This window comes from Ptychodera flava, chromosome 1, assembly GCF_041260155.1.
Source record: "Ptychodera flava strain L36383 chromosome 1, AS_Pfla_20210202, whole genome shotgun sequence".
NCBI classification, from domain to species: Eukaryota; Metazoa; Hemichordata; class Enteropneusta; family Ptychoderidae; genus Ptychodera; species Ptychodera flava.
In genome coordinates, this window is record NC_091928.1 from 3,157,064 (window position 1) to 3,178,489 (window position 21,426).

Consider the following 21,426-nt stretch of genomic DNA (forward strand, 5'->3'; position numbering starts at 1 on the left):
ACTACATGATCTGTACCCTGAGAGTTCGAGAGCGCAGAATGGGAGCGCAGATTGATAGCGCAGAATGGGAGCGCAGATTGATAGCGCAGATTGAAATGCGCTAGCGCAGATTGGGGGCGCAGACTATCGATTTCTGACCTCTCACATAGCTCTATATTTGCAATGGCAACATTATCCATAAAAGGAACTACTACTATTTAATTTTTCTCTATTAGAGTGATAGAATACCACTGCAGACCTGAACTTGATATTTTCATACTATATGCGTGATGATAAAACTTATATGTATTGACATGTTTTGCATAACATATGGTGTGGATGAATTTGAATGGAAGGGGAAATATCATTTTTTGTCACAGAATGACGCATTCTATATCAAATTGCAAAATCTGCAAGAGTTGAAGGCAAATAAGAAAACTAATCCACCACACCAATTTGCTATGTAGTATGTTTTAAATTCACTGTGAAAATTTTGTCTCCAACTCAGCTCTAGCTTATGACACAGAAGTTCTTTAATTCAAGTGAGACATATTCCATCTCATCCAATTGGTGTGTGAAATTGTATTAATATGCAATTCGGAATTTGGGATTTTGCATAAAATTTCTCTTGAACTCTGACATCTGACTGATCTTTGACAAAAGTTATCATGTGTCTGACAAATTAATGAGCTGGTTTACTTGATGACAGCTTGGTGGAAAAGTAGAGTCAGACCTAACCTGACTGTCACTGTCTCTTTGGTAACAAATATATACCTCTCTGAGCTGAAAAATACATGTTATATCAAATTTTAGCTGTCTATTACATGCATCCTTAGTGGAAAGATTTCAGTTTATAGTTTTGACCTTTATTTATCCTTTCAGAGATAATGTGATGCTCAAAGCATGACCATTACAGTGTCTGACATAGGGGCAATGTTTGTACTCAACATTCCAATGATCCCTCTACCTAACATGATAAATTGGACAATTGGACAATTGGAAACCCATGGCTGGTTGCCATAGGAAGCATTCCCAAACATGTAATGGGATACCATCAGCACATGTAACTTATGATTGGCTACTAGGAGCTTGAGCAGTGATTTGTAACTTGTGATTGGCTACTAGGAGCTTGAGCAGTGATTTGTAACTTGTGATTGGCTACTAGATAGGAGCTTGAGCAGTGATTTGTAACTTGTGATTGGCTACTAGGAGCTTGAGCAGTGATTCGTAACTTGTGATTGGCTACTAGGAGCTTGAGCAGTGATTCGTAACTTGTGATTGGCTACTAGGAGCATGAGCAGTGATTCGTAACTTGTGATTGGCTACTAGGAGCTTGAGCAGTGATTCGTAACTTGTGATTGGCTACTAGGAGCTTGAGCAGTGATTCGTAACTTGTGATTGGCTACTAGGAGCTTGAGCAGTGATTCGTAACTTGTGATTGGCTACTAGGAGCTTGAGCAGTGATTCGTAAATTGTGATTGGCTACTAGGAGCTTGAGCAGTGATTCGTAACTTATGATTGGCTACTAGGAGCTTGAGCAGTGATTCGTAACTTGTGATTGGCTATTAGGAGCTTAAGCAGTGATTTGTAACTTGTGATTGGCTACTAGGAGCTTGAGCAGTGATTCATAACTTGTATTTGGCCACAAAGAGCTTGAGCAGTGATTCAAAACCCTTAATGGCAACAACTACACAAAAAGCAATTTCAAACCTTTGACCGGCTACTAGTAGCATGAGCAGTCATTTTTAACTTGTGATTGGCTTCTAGAAGCATGAGCAGTGATTCAAATTCTTTGATTGATAACCAGAATGTGAGCAGAGAGAGAATTTAAGGCCTTTTACTTGACAAGCACTGACATGGTCAGCAATTCCAAAGCAGTGATTGGCTACCGAAGAGCATGGACAGCAATTCCAACCTGTGATTGGCTACCTGAAGAGCATGGGCAGCAATTCCAACTCTGTGATTGGTTGGCAGCAGTATGACACAAAGCATGGATGCAAAGCATGCAGAAAGAAAGCAGCAGGAAGCTCGCTCACCACGTAACCATGTCTTGGTCCACGAGCCCATTCTACAACGATACTCTGGCCACATACTTCTCGGCCGTTTTCAAACTTGATGGCATCCTACAATGAAACAGATAAACAATTCCAGCTTGTAAACAACAGTTTAATAAAATGTTCAAAAAATATATCTTTGATCTTAAGTTTATTTCCTTGGCAAAAACTATGATAATGTTGGAAAGTTGTACTAGTTTCACTGGTGAAGACATCAAACTGTCCTGATAAAATATGTTGTCCTCATTGTGTATCGGTATTGGCTGTCATGGAAACATGAATGAGAGTATCTATTTAACCAGACAGAGCATGTGCAAAGTACATCATTACATTCAAATATCTACTGACAGGAGGGAGTGTCTCATTTAGTGGTCAAAGCTAGATTTGCATCATGTAATGTCACAATTTCAGTAAAGAGAGGGTAAAAAGCATTGACATATACATGTTACAAAAATTTAATTTTTTGTTACATATAAATAATCTGCAACCACAAAAATGATCCCTGGAACAATGAAGGTTCCACACCTCAGATTCCATTGGAATCATTTTTACATATATTTGTTTATTGTACGAATTTTTTTTCCATGGGTATTTCGAAAATTCAATTTTTTTAATTTTCAGTGTTGTAAGTGCTTGCTGAAATTTGTTTCAAGCCTTTTGTGTTATCAGATTGTCCATTATTGTAAGATTGCAACACTGTACTTAATTCAGCAAATTTCTAATTTATAGATTATTTTTTTCTCAACATATTTTGAATAACTGTGTACAAACTCTGTCATTTAATGTTATTAGGCAATCTATAAACTGATTACAAAGTTTGTATTAAAAATACAACAGTACCAAATGTTGCAAGGTCACCCATCACCCATGATTCAGATTCTTGATGTTGAAAGAGACAGCTGTAGAGTCTTTCTTGAGGAAACTTTATAGAAATGTTTGAATTCTTCAGTTTCTAGGCACAAACTTCCTTTTACAGAGTTTGGTATTGATGGCCCCGGCCCTGTCTGATTTCTAGGCAAACTTGATTGAATACTTTTATGACAAACATTACCCTGCTCCAAGTACACTCTGCATAGCACATGGTGTTAGTCTCAGTTACATTTTAATTACCCAGCAAACTTTGCTATACCGTAACACAATGTACCATGGTTATTCTCTGACAAAGTAGTCTAATGTCATCTTGTAAGGCAGTCATTGTGGCTTTGTTGTTTTCATCTAACCACAGGCTATAGCTGTCCATGTTGTCACATCATGCATATAAAGATACAGGAATTCATGGGGTCACCATTTATTTCACATGGACTTTTGTTCTCAAATATCGACATGAATCTATACCTGGAGCAAGCTTCATCTTTGAAAAGCAATATTCCATGCAAACTTTAAAAGCTTTCTGAAATAAAATCCTTTTTCACGTTTTCAGCTGCTTAAAAAGTAAATGCAAAACTCAAGTACTCTTAAGTTTTCCACTGGGAAACTCTATTAGGCTGCGTTCACAAAAAACGATTAGGGGGGGGGCTGGAGGAATTCAGGGGGGGGATTCGAAAATTTTTGGGGTAGTAGAGGGGGGGACTTGAAAATTTGCTCTACCTGTAGGGGGGGGACTTGAAATTTTTGGTTCCCTTTTGTGTTTTACATTTTCCTATTCCAAGTTTTTGTAGATAATTCAATGAAAAATGAATACCATTTTTTATGTCATCATAGTAATAATTTAACAAAATTTAGAACCATTTTGTCACATTTCATGACTTGTATCTCGAAAAATCTAAATGTGTGGTTTGTCGTAAAAAACAAACTTTAGCCTCCTAACCTGGGCAGAAGCTGCAACTGTTAATGATTTCTGCAATATTTCTATGCAATGGAACAAATATAGTTTCCTGCTATCTCCCTACAGCATGCGCAAACACACAATATTTAGTTTGTCAACAAAGCCTGTATATATAAATATAAATACGTATTTGGTGATAATTTAATTGGAGTCCAGGCTGACAGTCAGTTGTCAGTGTTTTAATGCATGGTACACATATATAGGCTGTGATAGCATTAGCTGAATACTAGACAATTCAACATGCTGTAGGGAGTAGAACAAGAATGCAGTTGTAAAACTGAACAAAAATATTGCCAAAATTATCAAAGTTAATACAGCTACTGCCTACGGGTAGTGTCACTATCATTAATGCTCTCCTCCTGCAGTGTCACTGTTACTGCATACCTGATCAGTGCAAGAGATAGCTCTGACTCTGATGTACATGCAGAAGAGTTTGGGTCAAATGATGCTCATGACAGTGAAACATACTTGTACACAAGATCAGGCCAGAGAGCAACACATGGAAGAACACATAGAAATATTTGAATTCTGGCATATGAGAATAATCAAATACGGGTATTAAAGAAAAAAGATGGGGTCACCATGCTTGATTTTCTAAATTTTCACATTCTTGTTATAAAATGTTACAGAATCTGATGTAAAACTTTGAACAGTAAAGACTAAAAGAAAAAATATGAGACCAAATGGAATTATTTATTTTTTAAACAAATTTAAAATTATTACACCCAAAATTTCAGAGAATAAAACATTTATTGATGAACATTTTACCTTCCAGTGTTGTCAATTTTGAGTAGCATCTAATCCATATATGTCTTGTAGTTTTGAAACAAATTTTGGTAGGTCACTGTGCAATATGGCAATTAGCCAAAATTCACAATTTTCCTACTCTCTCATGATTGTCATTTTGTGTGCTCTTCAGCAGGAGCAATTGACCTGGCCAGAGTTGGATTAACTCATGTTGGCTTTTAGACAATAAATCTAAAAAATTCACTGATGCATTTAAAGAACTTGCCTTGGGAATATGACTATAGAAAGTGCTAAAACAGGTTGTGTTGAACACCTGTGAGCGGAACGGCGCTATACATGTTTATTTTTTCTGCGCTCACATCCTTTACAAATATGCGGGCCTGTGATAGTTAGGGGGGGACTTGAAAAATTTTGACCATATAGAGGGGGGGGCATTTGAAATTTTTTTGGGGTACTTAGGGGGGGGGGATCTGAAAAAAATAAGATTTCAATCGAAATTCCTCCAGCCCCCCTAATCGTTATTTGTGAACGCAGCCTTACATTGGCTGTACTGTTGACACACTAGATATGCTGACATTAATAGATACATCAACTGCTTGATAAATGACGGATTAATGACCAACTAAGGACGACGTAAAACCTAGCTATTTAACTCAAGCATTCCTGGAATCTCAAATAGTGTTTTTGGACTTCACACTCAGATACAGTGGGTGACAAGTTCTGCAGTGTTCCAAGCACTTTTTCACATTTAGTTGATTAAAACAGGGGATGACAAGGTCAATATTGTTCCAAGAATTTCCCTGTATTCAATACACCTCAAACAAGGGATGACACATAAAGTCAATAGGTTATATTTCAAAATTGTTTCTACATTTGACCCATGTAAATGAGGTGATACAGTTAATACAAAGATGCAGGTATTGGTATAGCTGTAATGGTACTGAGTACTGGTGTAAAGAGTTGTGATATATCCTCCCGGTATTGTGCTGAAGTTGCAGCAAAATACTTCATCAGGAAAGTTGTAAAGTAATATATGATGTGTGTCTTTGCGACTTTACTAACAAGCATGTGTTTGAAAATAGTAGTTGCTAATCATATTCTATGCTGTGAATAATACTGATGATAAGGCTGGTCAAATTACTATCCTAAGGATATTACATGATAAAATGTTTCTGAAAGGTCATGTACGGGTCAATTAATTTCTCACTAGGAATGTAGGTCAGTGTAACTGTGTCTACGTAACCTGTTTCATTGGGAAATACACTGGTAGTCTGTGTTTACGATTTGAGAGAAAGAAAAATTGAACAGTCTGTGTATTCTGCTATTTGCCTGACTCCTAATCTTAGCATTGTTCACCATAACAATATTGAACATTACCAATGAATTAAGTTCATTGAAAGCAGCAAGACAATAAGTAGCAGTTGTCTGGTTTATTGAGTCCACTGTGAACCAGATGTCAGGGATAACAAGGACTTTATTAAGCATGAAATGAAAATGTATAACCTCCACATCATGAACCTTCACTGCTACTGGTAGGCAATTTGTCAGGTGATGTCACTGACTCCTACTGACAATCCTGTTGTAGACTGTGTTAAATCTAGGACCATCACATTGGCCTTCTTTGAACATTTCAACTTTTGTTTCTCACTCTTTGCTCATTTATCTCTGTGAAACTTTCAGGAAATGTATAGCTGTCGATATCATATGCATGTACATCCAAACAAAGGGTATTAAAATGTACAATGTGTGCATTTGCACAGCTTGTGAAATACTGGTCATGTGTTCAGTACCATACATCATAGTGATACAAAACATGCTTGTATTACTACAGTATGTTTCTACTCTGTGGACTTAAAAAGAAACTTAATGTTTCACTTCTATACCCTGAGTTTATTAGTTGAATGATAGAGCAGGTGTAACTTTGGTTAGTATTTTAATGACTTCACTAGTGCACTGGATTCTCATTTCAACATCTGCAGTATTCTTTCAAAACCAATGTCCCAATGTGATACTACAAGCTACTTGTTCAAAACACATACATACCGGGATTAATGGATGCAAATGAGTGTCATGTGTACTACATTCATTTTGGCCCTTAGGATATTTAGGGTAGCATTTAACATATTTGTAATGGGTTACACTTTCTGAGCTAGGGCAGTGATGGATCAGGCTATACCGTACACACCTCCAAATGGAAAGTTCTGTACTTTTGCAGAAACTTTGCCTCTGGAAACAAATATACTATTCTTGTTCATAAATCAGGAATAAAATCAAGGATCACCATGCAAAGTTTCAGATTCAAAATATCAAATTTGCTAAGAAGTGACAATATTGAAATTCATGGGTGCTTTACTCATTGTTTAGTAGTTCTTTGGAAAAAATTAAATATTCAACTTTTACACATCAAAATGGCCAAAAACATTTCATCGGCATGCTTCACAATAGAACCACTGCACTACCCGTAGACAAGCAGAGCAATGTGAAAATTTGAGAGTCTGACTATCTGTCTCTGAGGCACTTTCTGTATTTTTGGCAGTTTTTGTCAAGCATTGATTTGACTTTCAGTGCATTGGAGTAAATCAGTAAATTGACCAGTAAAATAACACATGTGAACTGGTATATTGGCAGCATAGAATGGCCTTGACTTGCAGTATACCGGTATTCAACCAGCAACTATCACATGTTCTGCCAACTACCGGTATAGTGAGTGCTTTTTGGCTTCAATATAAATTTTCACCATCCATAGTGTTATTTCTGTGATGTTCTGACTCTTCTGATAATGCCTAAAGCTGTAGCTGCAAAGACATAGCACATATCATACATTTAGAACTATTCCTGTGACAATTTGAATTACAACAAGTTATGACAACATTAATTCCAATAATTTATCATGACACATAACATTGTACTGTAACACGTGGACTTGTGCATGACAAACATTGGTGATCTGACTTAGTCAAGTCTTCAGGGAGATGCAAAGTTAACTGACTCAAGGCCAGAGAAAACTGTCATAATGATCATTTTTAATCACATTTGAAAATCTAATTGTGTCTGATAGCAAAATTTTAATAAAATATTACTGGTTTTTGAGGATGATGAGCAATTGGTGTCAGGCTATACTGGTATATGCCTATACTCAGGGTGATTACGATTACAGGCTGAATTTGAACTTTCTGACACAAACAAATGAAATGGGTTTCTCAGGCCTTTATCAATGGAATGTAAAAGTCAAGTGGAAAATTTCTGTACTTGACCTGGCATAGTACTTGACCCAGTAATGGTTGTATTGTTTATCAAATGGAGGTATCAATGATAGAAATAAAACTGATATGTCTTGAGAGCTGAGCACTTTATCAACAACCATTGACATCTGGAAATCAACTGACCTCTGCAGAAATTACAGAACATCATGGTTAAGCCATATCATGTACTAAGTTTCCAGGGCATCTAAAGATATTAACACCCAATGCATTATTAATCTATATGACAGATCCCAAACTCAGTCTCATTTGCCAGTAGGTCTATTAATTATTCATAAGTACTGATATTTGTATAGAAGTTGGCAATTTCATTCTATATTTACCATGAAATTGAAAAGATATGTCAAGCTATTACACTGCCAATAGCTGACATCCCCCCTAATAAACAAGAATACTTTATTGCTATTGTTTATTGTTTCCAGAAACTAATGACGTTCATGAAATTAAGGTGTCTTAGACAATTTGCAATACCTTTAGCCATGAAAATATTTGTCGACTGAAATTGAAATTAAAAGCAATAAAACCAAAACTATCTTGTAGGTCCTTTTGCTCATCACGTCTTCCATGCCATTCCACACACTGAAGTCTTTCAAAACAACATACCGGTACTGTACCAGTTTTAATTATCAATTCAGTTTTTTCAATCTGGCATGAAACCTACACTCTGATGTCCAAGTAAGTTTAAGAGTATATGCATGTATTGAATATCAGGAATAATTTGCACTGTAATCAGACTAATGGCATGACATCAGATATTTTGTAAAACATAATATAAATTGTAAAGCCAGAAAACTCTCTCCAAAAAGTGTAGTCAATAATTATGGTTCAGCATCATGCCAAATTATAACCTTTGATATTTGTAAATTACTAATTCCCCGTCATTTCCACAGGGACAGACAAAAGACATCACACCTTTCAATCTCTCGCCTGATGTCACCTAATATCCATAAATCTTTTCACTTGATTTGAATCCTACTTGTGATATTCTCGAAATATAAAGTTTGATCTGCAGTACAATAAAACTTAACTTCACAATTGGTAGAATACATGTACATGGAAAATGCTGCCAGTCATGATGTACACTTGTTCCACTTCTCCATTGCTACTGTTTTTCAATGTCAATTCTAACTGTCATAATCATCATATCTACAGTATATTGTAATATCTTTTTTATCAGAACTTGTAAGCTTCCTATTTCACATTGCAATGAAATAAATTTGTAAGGCTACTTTTATTCTACAGAACAGTCAGAAATCATTGATACATTTACTATTCTCATCAAAAGTTGTACTTGATAATACCAGTCCATGCACACAATATGAATGGATCTACCGGGAACATTCACAAATAATGTGCTTTCACAGTTTGGTTTTGAATATTTCAACTGAAGATTGACAGATGACACTGTAAACCACAACAAGCGATGATTTTAACCAGTTCACGACGTATCGATATATCTCAAGTGCAAATACAACATGTACTGAATAGACATATCTCGACCAATCAGATTGCAGTATTTGCAGCATCAATATACTCACATGATATGATAAACAATATGGAGTTGCCATAGGAATATCTGGTAGTCACAATAAAGGCATATGCTGGTAGGTACACTCGACATGCAGAACACAAAAGTCATGACATCAATCATAGACTTGGTGTTTCTTGAATAGTTCAGAGGCAGTACATACTTTATCCAAAGTGCACCATGGCATACAGAAGATTTATACTGGCATATTCATATCATCTTAAGATAACACTATATCTGAGACAATTAAATGTGACAGGAAAGGTCTGCAGTTTTCAAATACTGTCATCAACTCCACTGTAATTACTGGTAAAATGACTGACAGTGGACAAATTTGCACATTGGTAACAATCTTTGCCTTAATTCCATTACAGTCAATGATAATTTGCAAAGAATATATTTTACATTTTAGTAATAAGATATCATCATAACTATTTCAAACAGAATTTAACACATTAAAGTTTGCCCATGAATATAACCACTTAATGTATACACTTAAAAAATTTATAATACAGAAAATAGCAATTACACTAATGGACATGTACTGGATAGACACTAGTATAACCATTGGGTAAATTTCAACCTTCTTAACTCCTTTCATTGCAATTTCAAATATGGCATTCCTTTAGTTCTCCATATCCTGTATGTGATACTTTCATAAGAGTCAACTCTCAGCATCAAAGGTGACTTGAAACATGTAATTACCACATGTATGGTATGTGAAATTGATTGTAGCCTACGGATCACGGCGTGCAGATACAGAAATTTAAATAAAACTGTTAAATTACCAATGAAGCAGAAAAAAGACATCACAGTTTTGTTTTACCAACAGTTTAATTGCAGGTCACTGAAATCAAGCCTTGCTGTCTTGCTAAATTACTGTCATAGTTACTGACCATGCATAGAAATGATTGGATGGATATGAAATAACTTCATGTGTTGATGAATGGTTCACATAGCAAATGGTATTCAAGCGGTTTCAGCTAATACAGAACTGGTCAATTTGCTGATCATGATGCCCGGGCCACAAATATGGTAGTTTGCATTGCCTACACTGCAACTATACACCCATGTAAAGATAAGTTACCCTAATTCTGATAATACCATACCATACCATACCATACAGTACAATATTATCATATGCCACCACGTACGATGGAAATTATTACACTCATTAATACATGCATGATATTGATAAAATGCATGTATTGAAATCTGCTGGTATGAAAACTGTATGTATTGGAATGTACCGTGCTTGTTTGATATCAGCAGTGATATTAATGATATTAAGTGTGTGTATGTCAGAGTGACAGACACAGCTGAGGTAACCATTTTATCTCTGTTTCAGTCATTCTAACAGCAAAATTGACAAGCACTACATTTCTATGTCATAACAAAAGGAATATCATGGGCAACATGACTTCACAAGAAACTAATAAACTTAAATTGTCAGATTTTATATTCAGCCAGTTCCTGATCCATAATTGAAACAATATTCTTTACATGTTGGTTTTAACCAGCCAAATAGAGCTGTATTCTAATACACTGAGGATGGACTAAGTGATCAAGGAATTAATTGCCACCATCGTGTGGTCCTCATAGCTTGGTATAGGTTAGGAGGGTCCCTGCCTGAACACCCTTTGTTAGCAAAGTTGGGCTAACACAGCCCTAATTCCTTAGACTCTCTCACAGCCCCTAACTGCAAGCTATGTACTAGTGTGTGCTGGCGAAGTACAAACCAACATACATGTAGCTGTCCTACAGAACTGGTTGCACCAGCTCACTGGGCTAGGCTATATCACTGCCAGCCACAGTGTGTAGCAAGGGGCTGTGAGAAAGTCTTGGCTCTTCCATATCCCTTGCATATTGCGGCAAAATATCACAGGCAAAGGGGTTTATCCTGAATTATGTTCCACATTCTCAACAATTCTTTCTAGACAGTTCTCCCATAGAATTCACACAATATAGTGATGATCTATTACAGCATACCAAATAAACTGTGTGTGATACAGCAGAATAATTGAACTATGTGAAATCTTTACTTAGTTTTTTTATCATAAGTCCCATGGAACTACACCTTTTTTCTTTTTTCTACACCTTTCAGCTTACTGAGTGGTACCTTAAAAAGCAATAATTAACATTGCAAAGTCAGTTAAATGCCAGCTACAATAAATACACAAAGAAAAGTTTGTTCAATGCTGTGGTTGAATGACTGATAAATCATAGGAACAGCTCTGCAAACTCAGCAAAGCAAGGTAGTCTGCGACTGTCAAATCCTGTTTCCAAAAATAGATTTCAAATTGAAAGACTAGAATTTCATGTCCTTGTAATTATTAAATGATATCATCTGTTGACCTTTGCTGGATAAGATGAACCCTGGAATTGCACAATCTGTCACAAGCTTTCTTTTCAAAGAATATAAAATGCCTTGTCTACCAGTTATTCAATGCTTTAATCATCCCGAGGGATTTTTCTGACAATAAATTCCTGCAAACACGCCATCCCATTATTCTCTATGAATAGATTTTGTGCTCTCAATATCCCTCTGAGCTTGAAATTCATTTATCCAGCCACTTAGTTTTCTTTCTTTTCTTTTTTCTCTGTAAAAAGCCTGTTAATTAAAATTAACATTTTTCATTTTCATTTTAATCCTTTGCAATTGTAGTATCTAATGAGAATTCATAAAGTGTGGCCTTTTAATTATCATACTATTGTTTTGCATATGAATAGAATTCAGGCAAATGACTCTGCTGGTTGGTTTAGTTCTTGCCTGCTAACAATGGGCTTCAAAGGAACATCTTTGTCATCACATTCATCAACATTAACTGTGTTCAACAGAGAAAGTGTTTTGTAGCATTGTTGAGAAACATACACATGATGATGAATAGCACACATTTTCTAATAATACCCAGATATTGAGAGTAAGACAGTATTGGTATGTACCGGTATAGTACATACCTTGTTACTCAATGATACATCAAGCACATACACAATGTGTCAGCAGTAATGGCGTTCTAGCATTCTACTGTACCACATAGCAATAATGGTGTTCTAGCATTCTACTGTACCACATAGCAATAATGGTGTTCTGGCATTCTACTGTACCACATAGCAATAATGGTCTTCTAGCATTCTACTGTACCACATAGCAATAATGGTGTTCTAGCATTCTACTGTACCACATAGCAATAATGGTTCTAGCATTCTACTGTACCACATACCAATAATGGTCTTCTAGCATTCTACTGTACCACATAGCAATAATGAATGGTCTTCTAGCATTCTACTGTACCACATACCAATAATGGTGTTCTAGCATTCTACTGTACCACATAGCAATAATGGTGTTCTAGCATTCTACTGTACCACATAGCAATAATGGTGTTCTGGCATTCTACTGTACCACATAGCAATAATGGTATTCTAGCATTCTACTGTACCACATAGCAATAATGGTGTTCTGGCATTCTACTGTACCACATAGCAATAATGGTGTTCTGGCATTCTACTGTACCACATAGCAATAATGGTGCTCTAGCATTCTACTTTACCGCATAAATTACAGTGTTTTTGCTAAAATTTCAGGAGACAAGGTAAAGCTAGGTGTGGAAACCTTAATACGATATCTGCTGTCCTCCCAATTTGATTGCACTGACATTACTGATGGGAACCCCAGTAAAATGACTGAGGAAGCCAGGTTAAACTTACAAAGGTACCAGCCTTAACAAAAAAACTATTGAAAATTTCAGAATTCCAGCAGTTGACTAAGCATTAGACAGTTTTAAATAATACAAACTACCGGGTATAAAGCACTTGCTGTGACATTCAGTTACCAGTACACTAGTAGGCTTCTCTCGGCTACTTTTTTCATGTGACAACTTTCAATGCAAATTGCACATTCAATCTTTTGTTTTGTTTTTTTTAAAAAGAAAAAGTTTTTCTGTTATTTTTTGCATATTTATATTTAAGGCTATCAACTTTCATAATGATAGAATATTTTAAAATTTATTATTTTCTCATTAACCTTGATAGCATTTAGGATAAATTCTGCTTGTCCCATAAAACTTGAGTCTCCATATTGGTATGTAAAATTTTATTGACAAGTGTTTTAATTTCTGGAGGTAGAATGTTAGCATTTTCACCTAATCTCTGCAGTGTAAGATGCAGGATGGTATCAAATATGCTTCTAAAATTGACATGGTTTAAATTTTGAACACTGAAAGAGACAGTTCCATTAGCAGTGAGAGTAGGCCATACCGGATACCAATTTGGCTTTATGGATCTGCTATTACTGAGACAAAAAATCTAATTCCAGCAACAGTAAAATAAGAATGCAATCATTCTAAAGAGTGACATCATTTTATTATAAAAAGTTGGAGTACGCTATCGTATGTGTTCAAAGACACTACATTTCTGAAGCCATATTATATAATATGCCAATGTCAGTAAATTGACAATCAGTGTATTAAGACTTTAGAATCTATCTATTATATAGTATGTAAATAGATACATTACAATACACTTTATTGAACACATAACTACTGTATGGTTGATAAATGACCATCTGTCTTGGTATATACATGTGCCAAACTGGCCTTTAAACTGTTAACGGCTGGGAAAAAGAATCATTCCATGGTATGTACAGTTGTCAGTTTTATCAAGTCAAGTATCAATTCCACTGAGATATAAGATGCCATAGCTACAACAAACGCTATGTGGATTCACTATGAATATTTAACATACAGTTGATATATAATATTACTTTGTACTTACACATTTAGGTCAGTATGTGTGATGATTAACAACGATTTGTACATCGTTCAGTAGAATTTATTGTTTATTGTTTCAAAGACTGTGGTCTGGAATTTTTTTATTCAATTCAAATTGCACAGTCAGGTAAAAAACACATAAAATGTAGTTATAATTTGGTGAGAGTTCATTGATTTCATCCAAAAACTGTCTACAGACATATAGTACTATACCAAATAATATTCACATTTTGTTAGAACTAACATTTCACACATGGTTGATGCATCTACGTAGGAGAAACAGGTGACACTAGACTGTACAACCGCATACCGGTACAAAACCATCTTTCACTTATCAGAAACAACAACCAAACTGAGCCTGTACTGATACGCTTTAATGAGAAACCCCATACAATAAATAATTTCCGAGTGACAGGTACAGAAAATTAGCATTGAAACAACAAATTTACAGGCACTTAAGAGAATCATTTTGGATTAGGAAACTGGACACAATAAACAACGGAATCAAAAGAAAAAAGTGGGCTGCCACCCCCACCAGAGGGAACCCTAGCACTTGGACATGCACCAGAAACTGTTACATAATTGTTACATAATTACTCTTTTGTCATGCAAGGAGTTCTGAACTTGACAGTGGCAGTTCTAGATCAGTGACTGTAGTGGACCCAATGAAGAAGAAGGGCTTAGTCCCTTCGAAATATCTGGGATATACAAGCTAAGAGTGGAACATTGATAATCTAATACATTATTAGACTTATAAAACACATGTACACCAACACAAAAATACACATCAAAACAAATAATTTTATCTCGCCCAGCCTGAAAGTTGAAAAAGGAGTAAAACAGGGCTGTGTTCTAAGTCTAGTCTGTTCAATTTATATGTCAATGACTTGAAAACAAATCTAGACAAAGTAGATACTCAACCACCAGTGTTGAATAATACCCCAGTTAACTCATTATTTTACGCTGATGACCTTGTCTTAATCTCTACTTCAAAAGAAGGTTTGCAGAGGGAGTTAAATACACTACACACATTTTGCTCCAATTGGAAACTTGATGTTAATTTACAAAAAACCCAAGCAATTAATTTTAGTAAATCTCCTTTGATAGATAAACACTTATTTAACTATGGTAGTACATGCATCAAATCTGTTAAGAGCTATACATACTTAGGACTGACAATTAAATCAAATGGCAGTTTTAGTGACACAATTACAAATTTGGCAGATAAAGCAGCAAAATCTTTGTATAGTTTAAAAAGGGTTTTATTGCACAACAAAAAGATAAAATTTTCCCTACATCTATTCAATGTTTTCATTAAACCTGTTTTACTGTATGGCTCAGAGATTTGGGGACAAGATTTCATGGATTACAAGAAGTGGGATAAATCAGCAATTGAAAAAAACTCACCTCAAATTTTGTAAGAACATTTTACAGTGTAATAGACAAGCTTGTAATGCCGCTGTGAGGGGTGAACTAGGACAATTCCCACTTCTACTTGAGATCAAACTTAATATTGTTAAACACTGGCTTCATATCGTACAACTGCCACATTATAATCTCGCTAAAGAAGCTTTTCTGGAGCAAATGGTAAACAACACTAACAATAGATCCTGGTTTAACTGTTTAAGTGCTTTAATTAAAGACAATGGAATGGACTTTCTCCTTGATAAAGCTCCATCACTTAAACACCACAAAGTTATAACTGGATTAATGAAAACAAATTAAACAAACAATTATGAGGTCTTTTGGAAAAAATTGATCACTGATGAAAATAGTAAACTCAGAATGTATGCCAAAATAAAGCATAATTTTAGATTAGAACCCTACTTAACACAGTTACAAGGTGAGAAAAGAAAATTACTCACCAAACTTCGCATTAGCAATCATGATCTAGCAATTGAAAAAGGAAGACACACTGTTCCAAAAACCCCAATTACTGAAAGATACTGCAATCAGTGTAACACCAACAGTATTGAAGATGAAACACACTTTTTATTAGTCTGTCAGAAATACAAAGTCCAAAGAAAGAACTTTTTCAGTAAAATCAACTTCCCAAACGACAATACTGAAAATCAGCTTATTTCTCTACTAACAAAACAAGAGTTCTCTTTAAATGAACAACTTGCAGATTATATTTTTACTTTATACAAACAAAGAAATACCTAGTTATATTTATTATTAGCTACTATTATTATACTGTAATACTTTATCTTTATTGAAGAAAATTTTAACTTATTTTTGTATCACACTTTTATTGCCACAAATGTGATGTAAATCCTATATTTACAAGCAAGCAATAAAATATTATTATTATTATTAACGACTGAGACTGTTAGAACTCACTTTGTAATTGGAACGTTCTTAAAAATATCAGCATGTCTACCAAGCACAGAGAGATTATAAAATGTAATTTATACTCAATGTATAATAGCTGTATTAATGTACAGGTATGCACTTAAAAGATTGCTTATCATGAATCTCCCATGTTGCACTTCTAAATATTTGCATATGCCTATTCTTGGCAAGTGATCTATTATAAAATATAACCTTTTATAACATTTCATACATGGTTGATACATCTACCGGTATTTTGGAATTTTACACTTTGCTACAACCAGTCCACCTCAGAATTTTATGAGTAATGCATTTTTTATGGGTTACAAATAAATGAAAATTGACAGACTGGATTGTATCTTAAAAAAGAAATCAAGAAAATTTTACTGTTACGTGACCTCTAACGTTATGTTATGTGGCAATTTGTATAGGGCCGTTCACAGTTTACGTCACTGTTCTCTCATTAATATGCAAAAATAAATATTTGTTCGCATTTTTAGATTACGCTTTTGAAAATTACGCATGCAAGAACGCCGAAAATACATCTCAGTGGGCGACTGCTAGTGTAACAGTGAATACTAAAAAACATTCACGGCTCAGAGTACAAGCTGCAAAACAGCCACGCATGCAACATTGATAAAATTTGTCCGCATTTCAAGCTGCGTGTCCGATGTCGCGCGCGTACAGCTATATATATTTAGTAACAAACCTGTAACCGTGAACAGCGCTATTCTAAGACCACTCCTTGGTTTACGGGATGTATGCTACACTACCCCTGAAAAAAGTGAAACCTAAGGCAAGGAACATACACCGTAACTGAGGACGGCCATATACTAGGCAATTCACTACGTCTTTGCATCTACAGAACCTGAAATAAACAGGAATCTGTTGTATTCGTTTTTAACAGGAGAAGTGCATGTTTCACTCTACAGTTATCCTCAATGGTAATTACAAATACTATCAACCTCTATACTCTTACAATATGAAAGTGGTGAAACAATCTTTTGATATACTGTACTGCCAACATTAATTATGGAACAGAGTTACAATATATCACAGTAAAGTTTTATCTGGCTCTATCCATCGACTTCAAAGTGGAATTAAAGGTTTGTATAAGACTTGATATCCGAGTGGTATCCTGGATCACAGCTGACACAATGTAACATTTCGTTTCTAAACTCTGTTCACTTGTTGTTGAATGTAACATGCTGGCATTACTTGGTTCAATAGATGTAAGATGATAGCCCGGCAACACATTGAATGACACAGAGTAATTTATGGTCACTGCTTGTACTTCCCTCATGCCAAAAATAAACCATACATCTAAGACAAGCTGGAACAAGAAAGATAATGCTGGGTCTCTAAAATATATTGCAAATAGGATGTGACTGAAAAATTTTCAAATCTAAATATCCTGTATGCCTGTATTATGACCATTGAAACATATAAACTCTAGCTTGTGAAATTTGCTGTACTTGTTCAGACACGGCTTTTAAGTTCAAATGACAGCAGATGAAGAACAAAAAGTACCAAGCTGGCAACAGCTGATTGGAGGATGACATAATTTCTACCAATGATTATGCTCCATACAGTTTATTAAGACAGCTATACCTGTTGTACAAAGCCTTATCTAATTTATTCACTGATGATTATACCAGTACATAAAAAATGTAACTTCTGATTGGTTAATTTTCCACTTACCTGACTATTTTGTCTTTTCATTATTTCAACTTCAAGCAAAATTACAGGAATTGCTTAGTAACTCTATTTCAAAATACTTGCAACACCGGTATTAATCCACATTTACAGATTTAAGTTGGTTGTTATAATCATAAATGGAAAAATACAACCAATCAGAACTCACTGAGTGGCAGTAAAACCGGATTGGAAATGAAATAAGCACCGACAATATTGTTGCTCATTATATTGGAATATGATACATACTGATCAACTTTATTGTACAAAAATGCTGTGATCTACAGTACCGTAAAAATAATGATCAGAACAGATGGCTTCAGTTTAATGCTTACATGGCATCTTTTGATTGGCTGTTCAGATCATGTGACATTTTGCCATGATGATATATGTGCTTTACTTTGAGATGATCACCAAAACAGCAAGGAAAAAAAGGAAAATTGGCAGGTACTGTATTCTGTACCGGTATAAAAGTTATGTTACATGATAAACTATTGTTTGTTTGTTTAAAAAAAAATTGGGTTGAAAAGCTGACTTTCATTTGTTTTAGGGACGACTTCCAAGAAATAAAGTCTTCCGGTAAATGTAAAATATTAAATACCATATTGGATATTGTGGAAGAAAATTTGAACTGTTAATTCTATCTGTCAGTTCTGGAAATAACCCCTGGGTGAAACAGGAATCATGATTATAGTGAAATTATACCTTACAGTATCCAGTAATTTCCTGGTGCTCTGAAACACAGTAATTTGCAATATTATACCGGTAAGCGAGACAAAGAACTGAAAGCAGAAATTGTGTAGATACCGGTATATTCACAGTGAGAATAAAATTAAATTTTATAATGTCAAACAACATGAAGTAATTTTCAGTAACTGTCAATATTCACCTTGCTGAGGCCATTCATCAGGCAGATACAGTATATTTGGCTAGAATCTACCGGTATATAAAATAACGCCAGTCAAGAGTTTTGTACTTAAGGTAGAATGCGCCTTGGGGACAGACTCTCAAATTTTTACAATTCTTTTCTTATCTACCACTTGTCATGGCTCATTTTAAAGCTCTTGGAGTAAGAAAAAATTTCACTGTCTGAGTCTTAGTTTTTTGAAAATCAAAAATTTTATTTTTTTCCATAGAGTTAACACAGGGATGCAGCCATTTTGAATTTCAAATACTGGTAAATGTTGGGTAACTTTGTTTCTGCAGTAGCAAACTCTGCACTGTGACACCTAGTACTGGTATTTTTCTCCGAAGGAACCAATTCTGATCAAACTATGTATAAACTGACAGAAATCAGCAAAGTATCACACTGGTTGTTCCTGGTGTGAGAGAATTGTCAGGCCAATGCATTCTAAAAGAACTCTAAGACTTTCAATGTCAGAAGGATCTTTTTTTCTTCAGGTACAGCTAGTCTACTGGTACTAGTTTCTCTCTGCAAAGCTGATACATCAGCTATCTATCCACATGTTCATTCACAAAGCAGTCAAAGCTTCCATGAAATACAATGATTGGCAGCAAGAATAAAATGCAAAGTTTACGAAACCAAAATGCAACTCACGCCATATGATGCTATTTTCAAAACAGCGTTTGACCCCATCCACCCTAATTTCCTGGTACACAAACCGGAACACCAGCACTAAAAACAACTGTGGAAAGCTACAGCTGAAGGGGATGAATGTGTGTTAACCTTTGACCCATTAATACTCAGGAAGGTTTTTCATTATTTCAATGTGAAAATCTACACCATGGTAGCACAATTACTCCTTCACCAAACTGATGTACATGAATCAACTGATAGCAGTGCCATAATTACTTCTTGATATTCCTTCCAAGTTGTGATATTTTATTCCATTTGGGCACACAGATATAATTTGTGGTATTATGTTTTGTCAAGTTATATTGGCTATAAATAGATTCAGTGAATTAGTTACTGTTTTTGGAAACTTGGAGGAAGCAAAACTTTATCTATCAAACACATCTTCACTTTCAAATCTATAGTGGTTGTGATGTGGGTTTCTTGAAGACTATACTTAGCCAGGGTTTAATTCTGCTGGAGTGACAAACAAGAACCCTAGAATTTCATGGCCAGGCAATCCTTTATAAATCCCTAGAATTTCATGGCCAGGCAATCCTTTATAAATCCCTAGAATTTCATGGCCAGGCAATCCTTTATAAATCCCTAGAATTTCATGGCCAGGCAATCCTTTATCAATCCCTAGAATTTCATGGCCAGGCAATCCTTTATCAATCCCTAGAATTTCATGGCCAGGCAATCCTTTGTAAATCCCTAGAATTTCATGGCCAGGCAATCCTTATAAATCCCTAGAATTTCATGGCCAGGCAATCCTTTATAAATCCCTAGAATTTCATGGCCAGGCAATCCTTTATAAATCCCACATTCCAGAATTTCATGGCCAGGCAATCCTTTATAAATCCCTAAATCTCCAGAATTTCATGGCCAGGCAATCCTTTATAAATTCCCTAGAATTTCATGGCCAGGCAATCCTTTATAAATCCCTAGAATTTCATGGCCAGGCAATCCTTTATAAATCCCTAGAATTTCATGGCCAGGCAATATCCTTTATAAATCCCTAGAATTTCATGGCCAGGCAATATCCTTTATAAATCCCTAGAATTTCATGGCCAGGCAATCCTTTATAAATCCCTAGAATTTCATGGCCAGGCAATCCTTTATAAATCCCTAGAATTTCATGGCCAGGCAATCCTTTATCAATCCCTAGAATTTCATGGCCAGGCAATCCTTTATAAATCCCTAGAATTTCATGGCCAGGCAATCCTTTATAAATCCCTAGAATTTCATGGCCAGGCAATCCTTCATAAATCCCTAGAATTTCATGGCCAGGCAATATCCTTTATAAATCCCTAGAATTTCATGGCCAGGCAATCCTTTATAAATCCCTAGAATTTCATGGCCAGGCAATATCCTTTATAAATCCCTAGAATTTCATGGCCAGGCAATATCCTTTATAAATCCCTAGAAAATGACCTGAATGACAATGTGTTGATAAGAAATGAAGTATAAACCATAGCATGCTCCTGTTTGTTTGAAAATGATGCATACATTTTTGTCCTGATGGTAATTATCAAAATATGCACAGTTCTTCCAATACTAGTCCATTGCAGAATATACCGGTACTGGTATCTCCAAAGGTCTGCCAATGAAATTTTCATAGCACACAGGCAAGCAGTTTCAGGAAAGATTTTGAAAATGGTG

The 21,426-nt window shown here is 35.4% G+C and overlaps 1 protein-coding gene across 1 annotated transcript in view; it reads right to left on the reverse strand.

Annotated features, from left to right (window-relative positions):
• LOC139119172 (probable splicing factor, arginine/serine-rich 6) overlaps positions 1–21,426 on the reverse strand; it is a 60,420-nt gene that overhangs the window by 15,699 nt on the left and 23,295 nt on the right. The window contains exon 4 of the mRNA XM_070682877.1: positions 2,016–2,102. Within this exon, the coding sequence (XP_070538978.1) occupies positions 2,016–2,102 (87 nt within the window). The remainder of the gene's footprint in view (positions 1–2,015; positions 2,103–21,426) is intronic.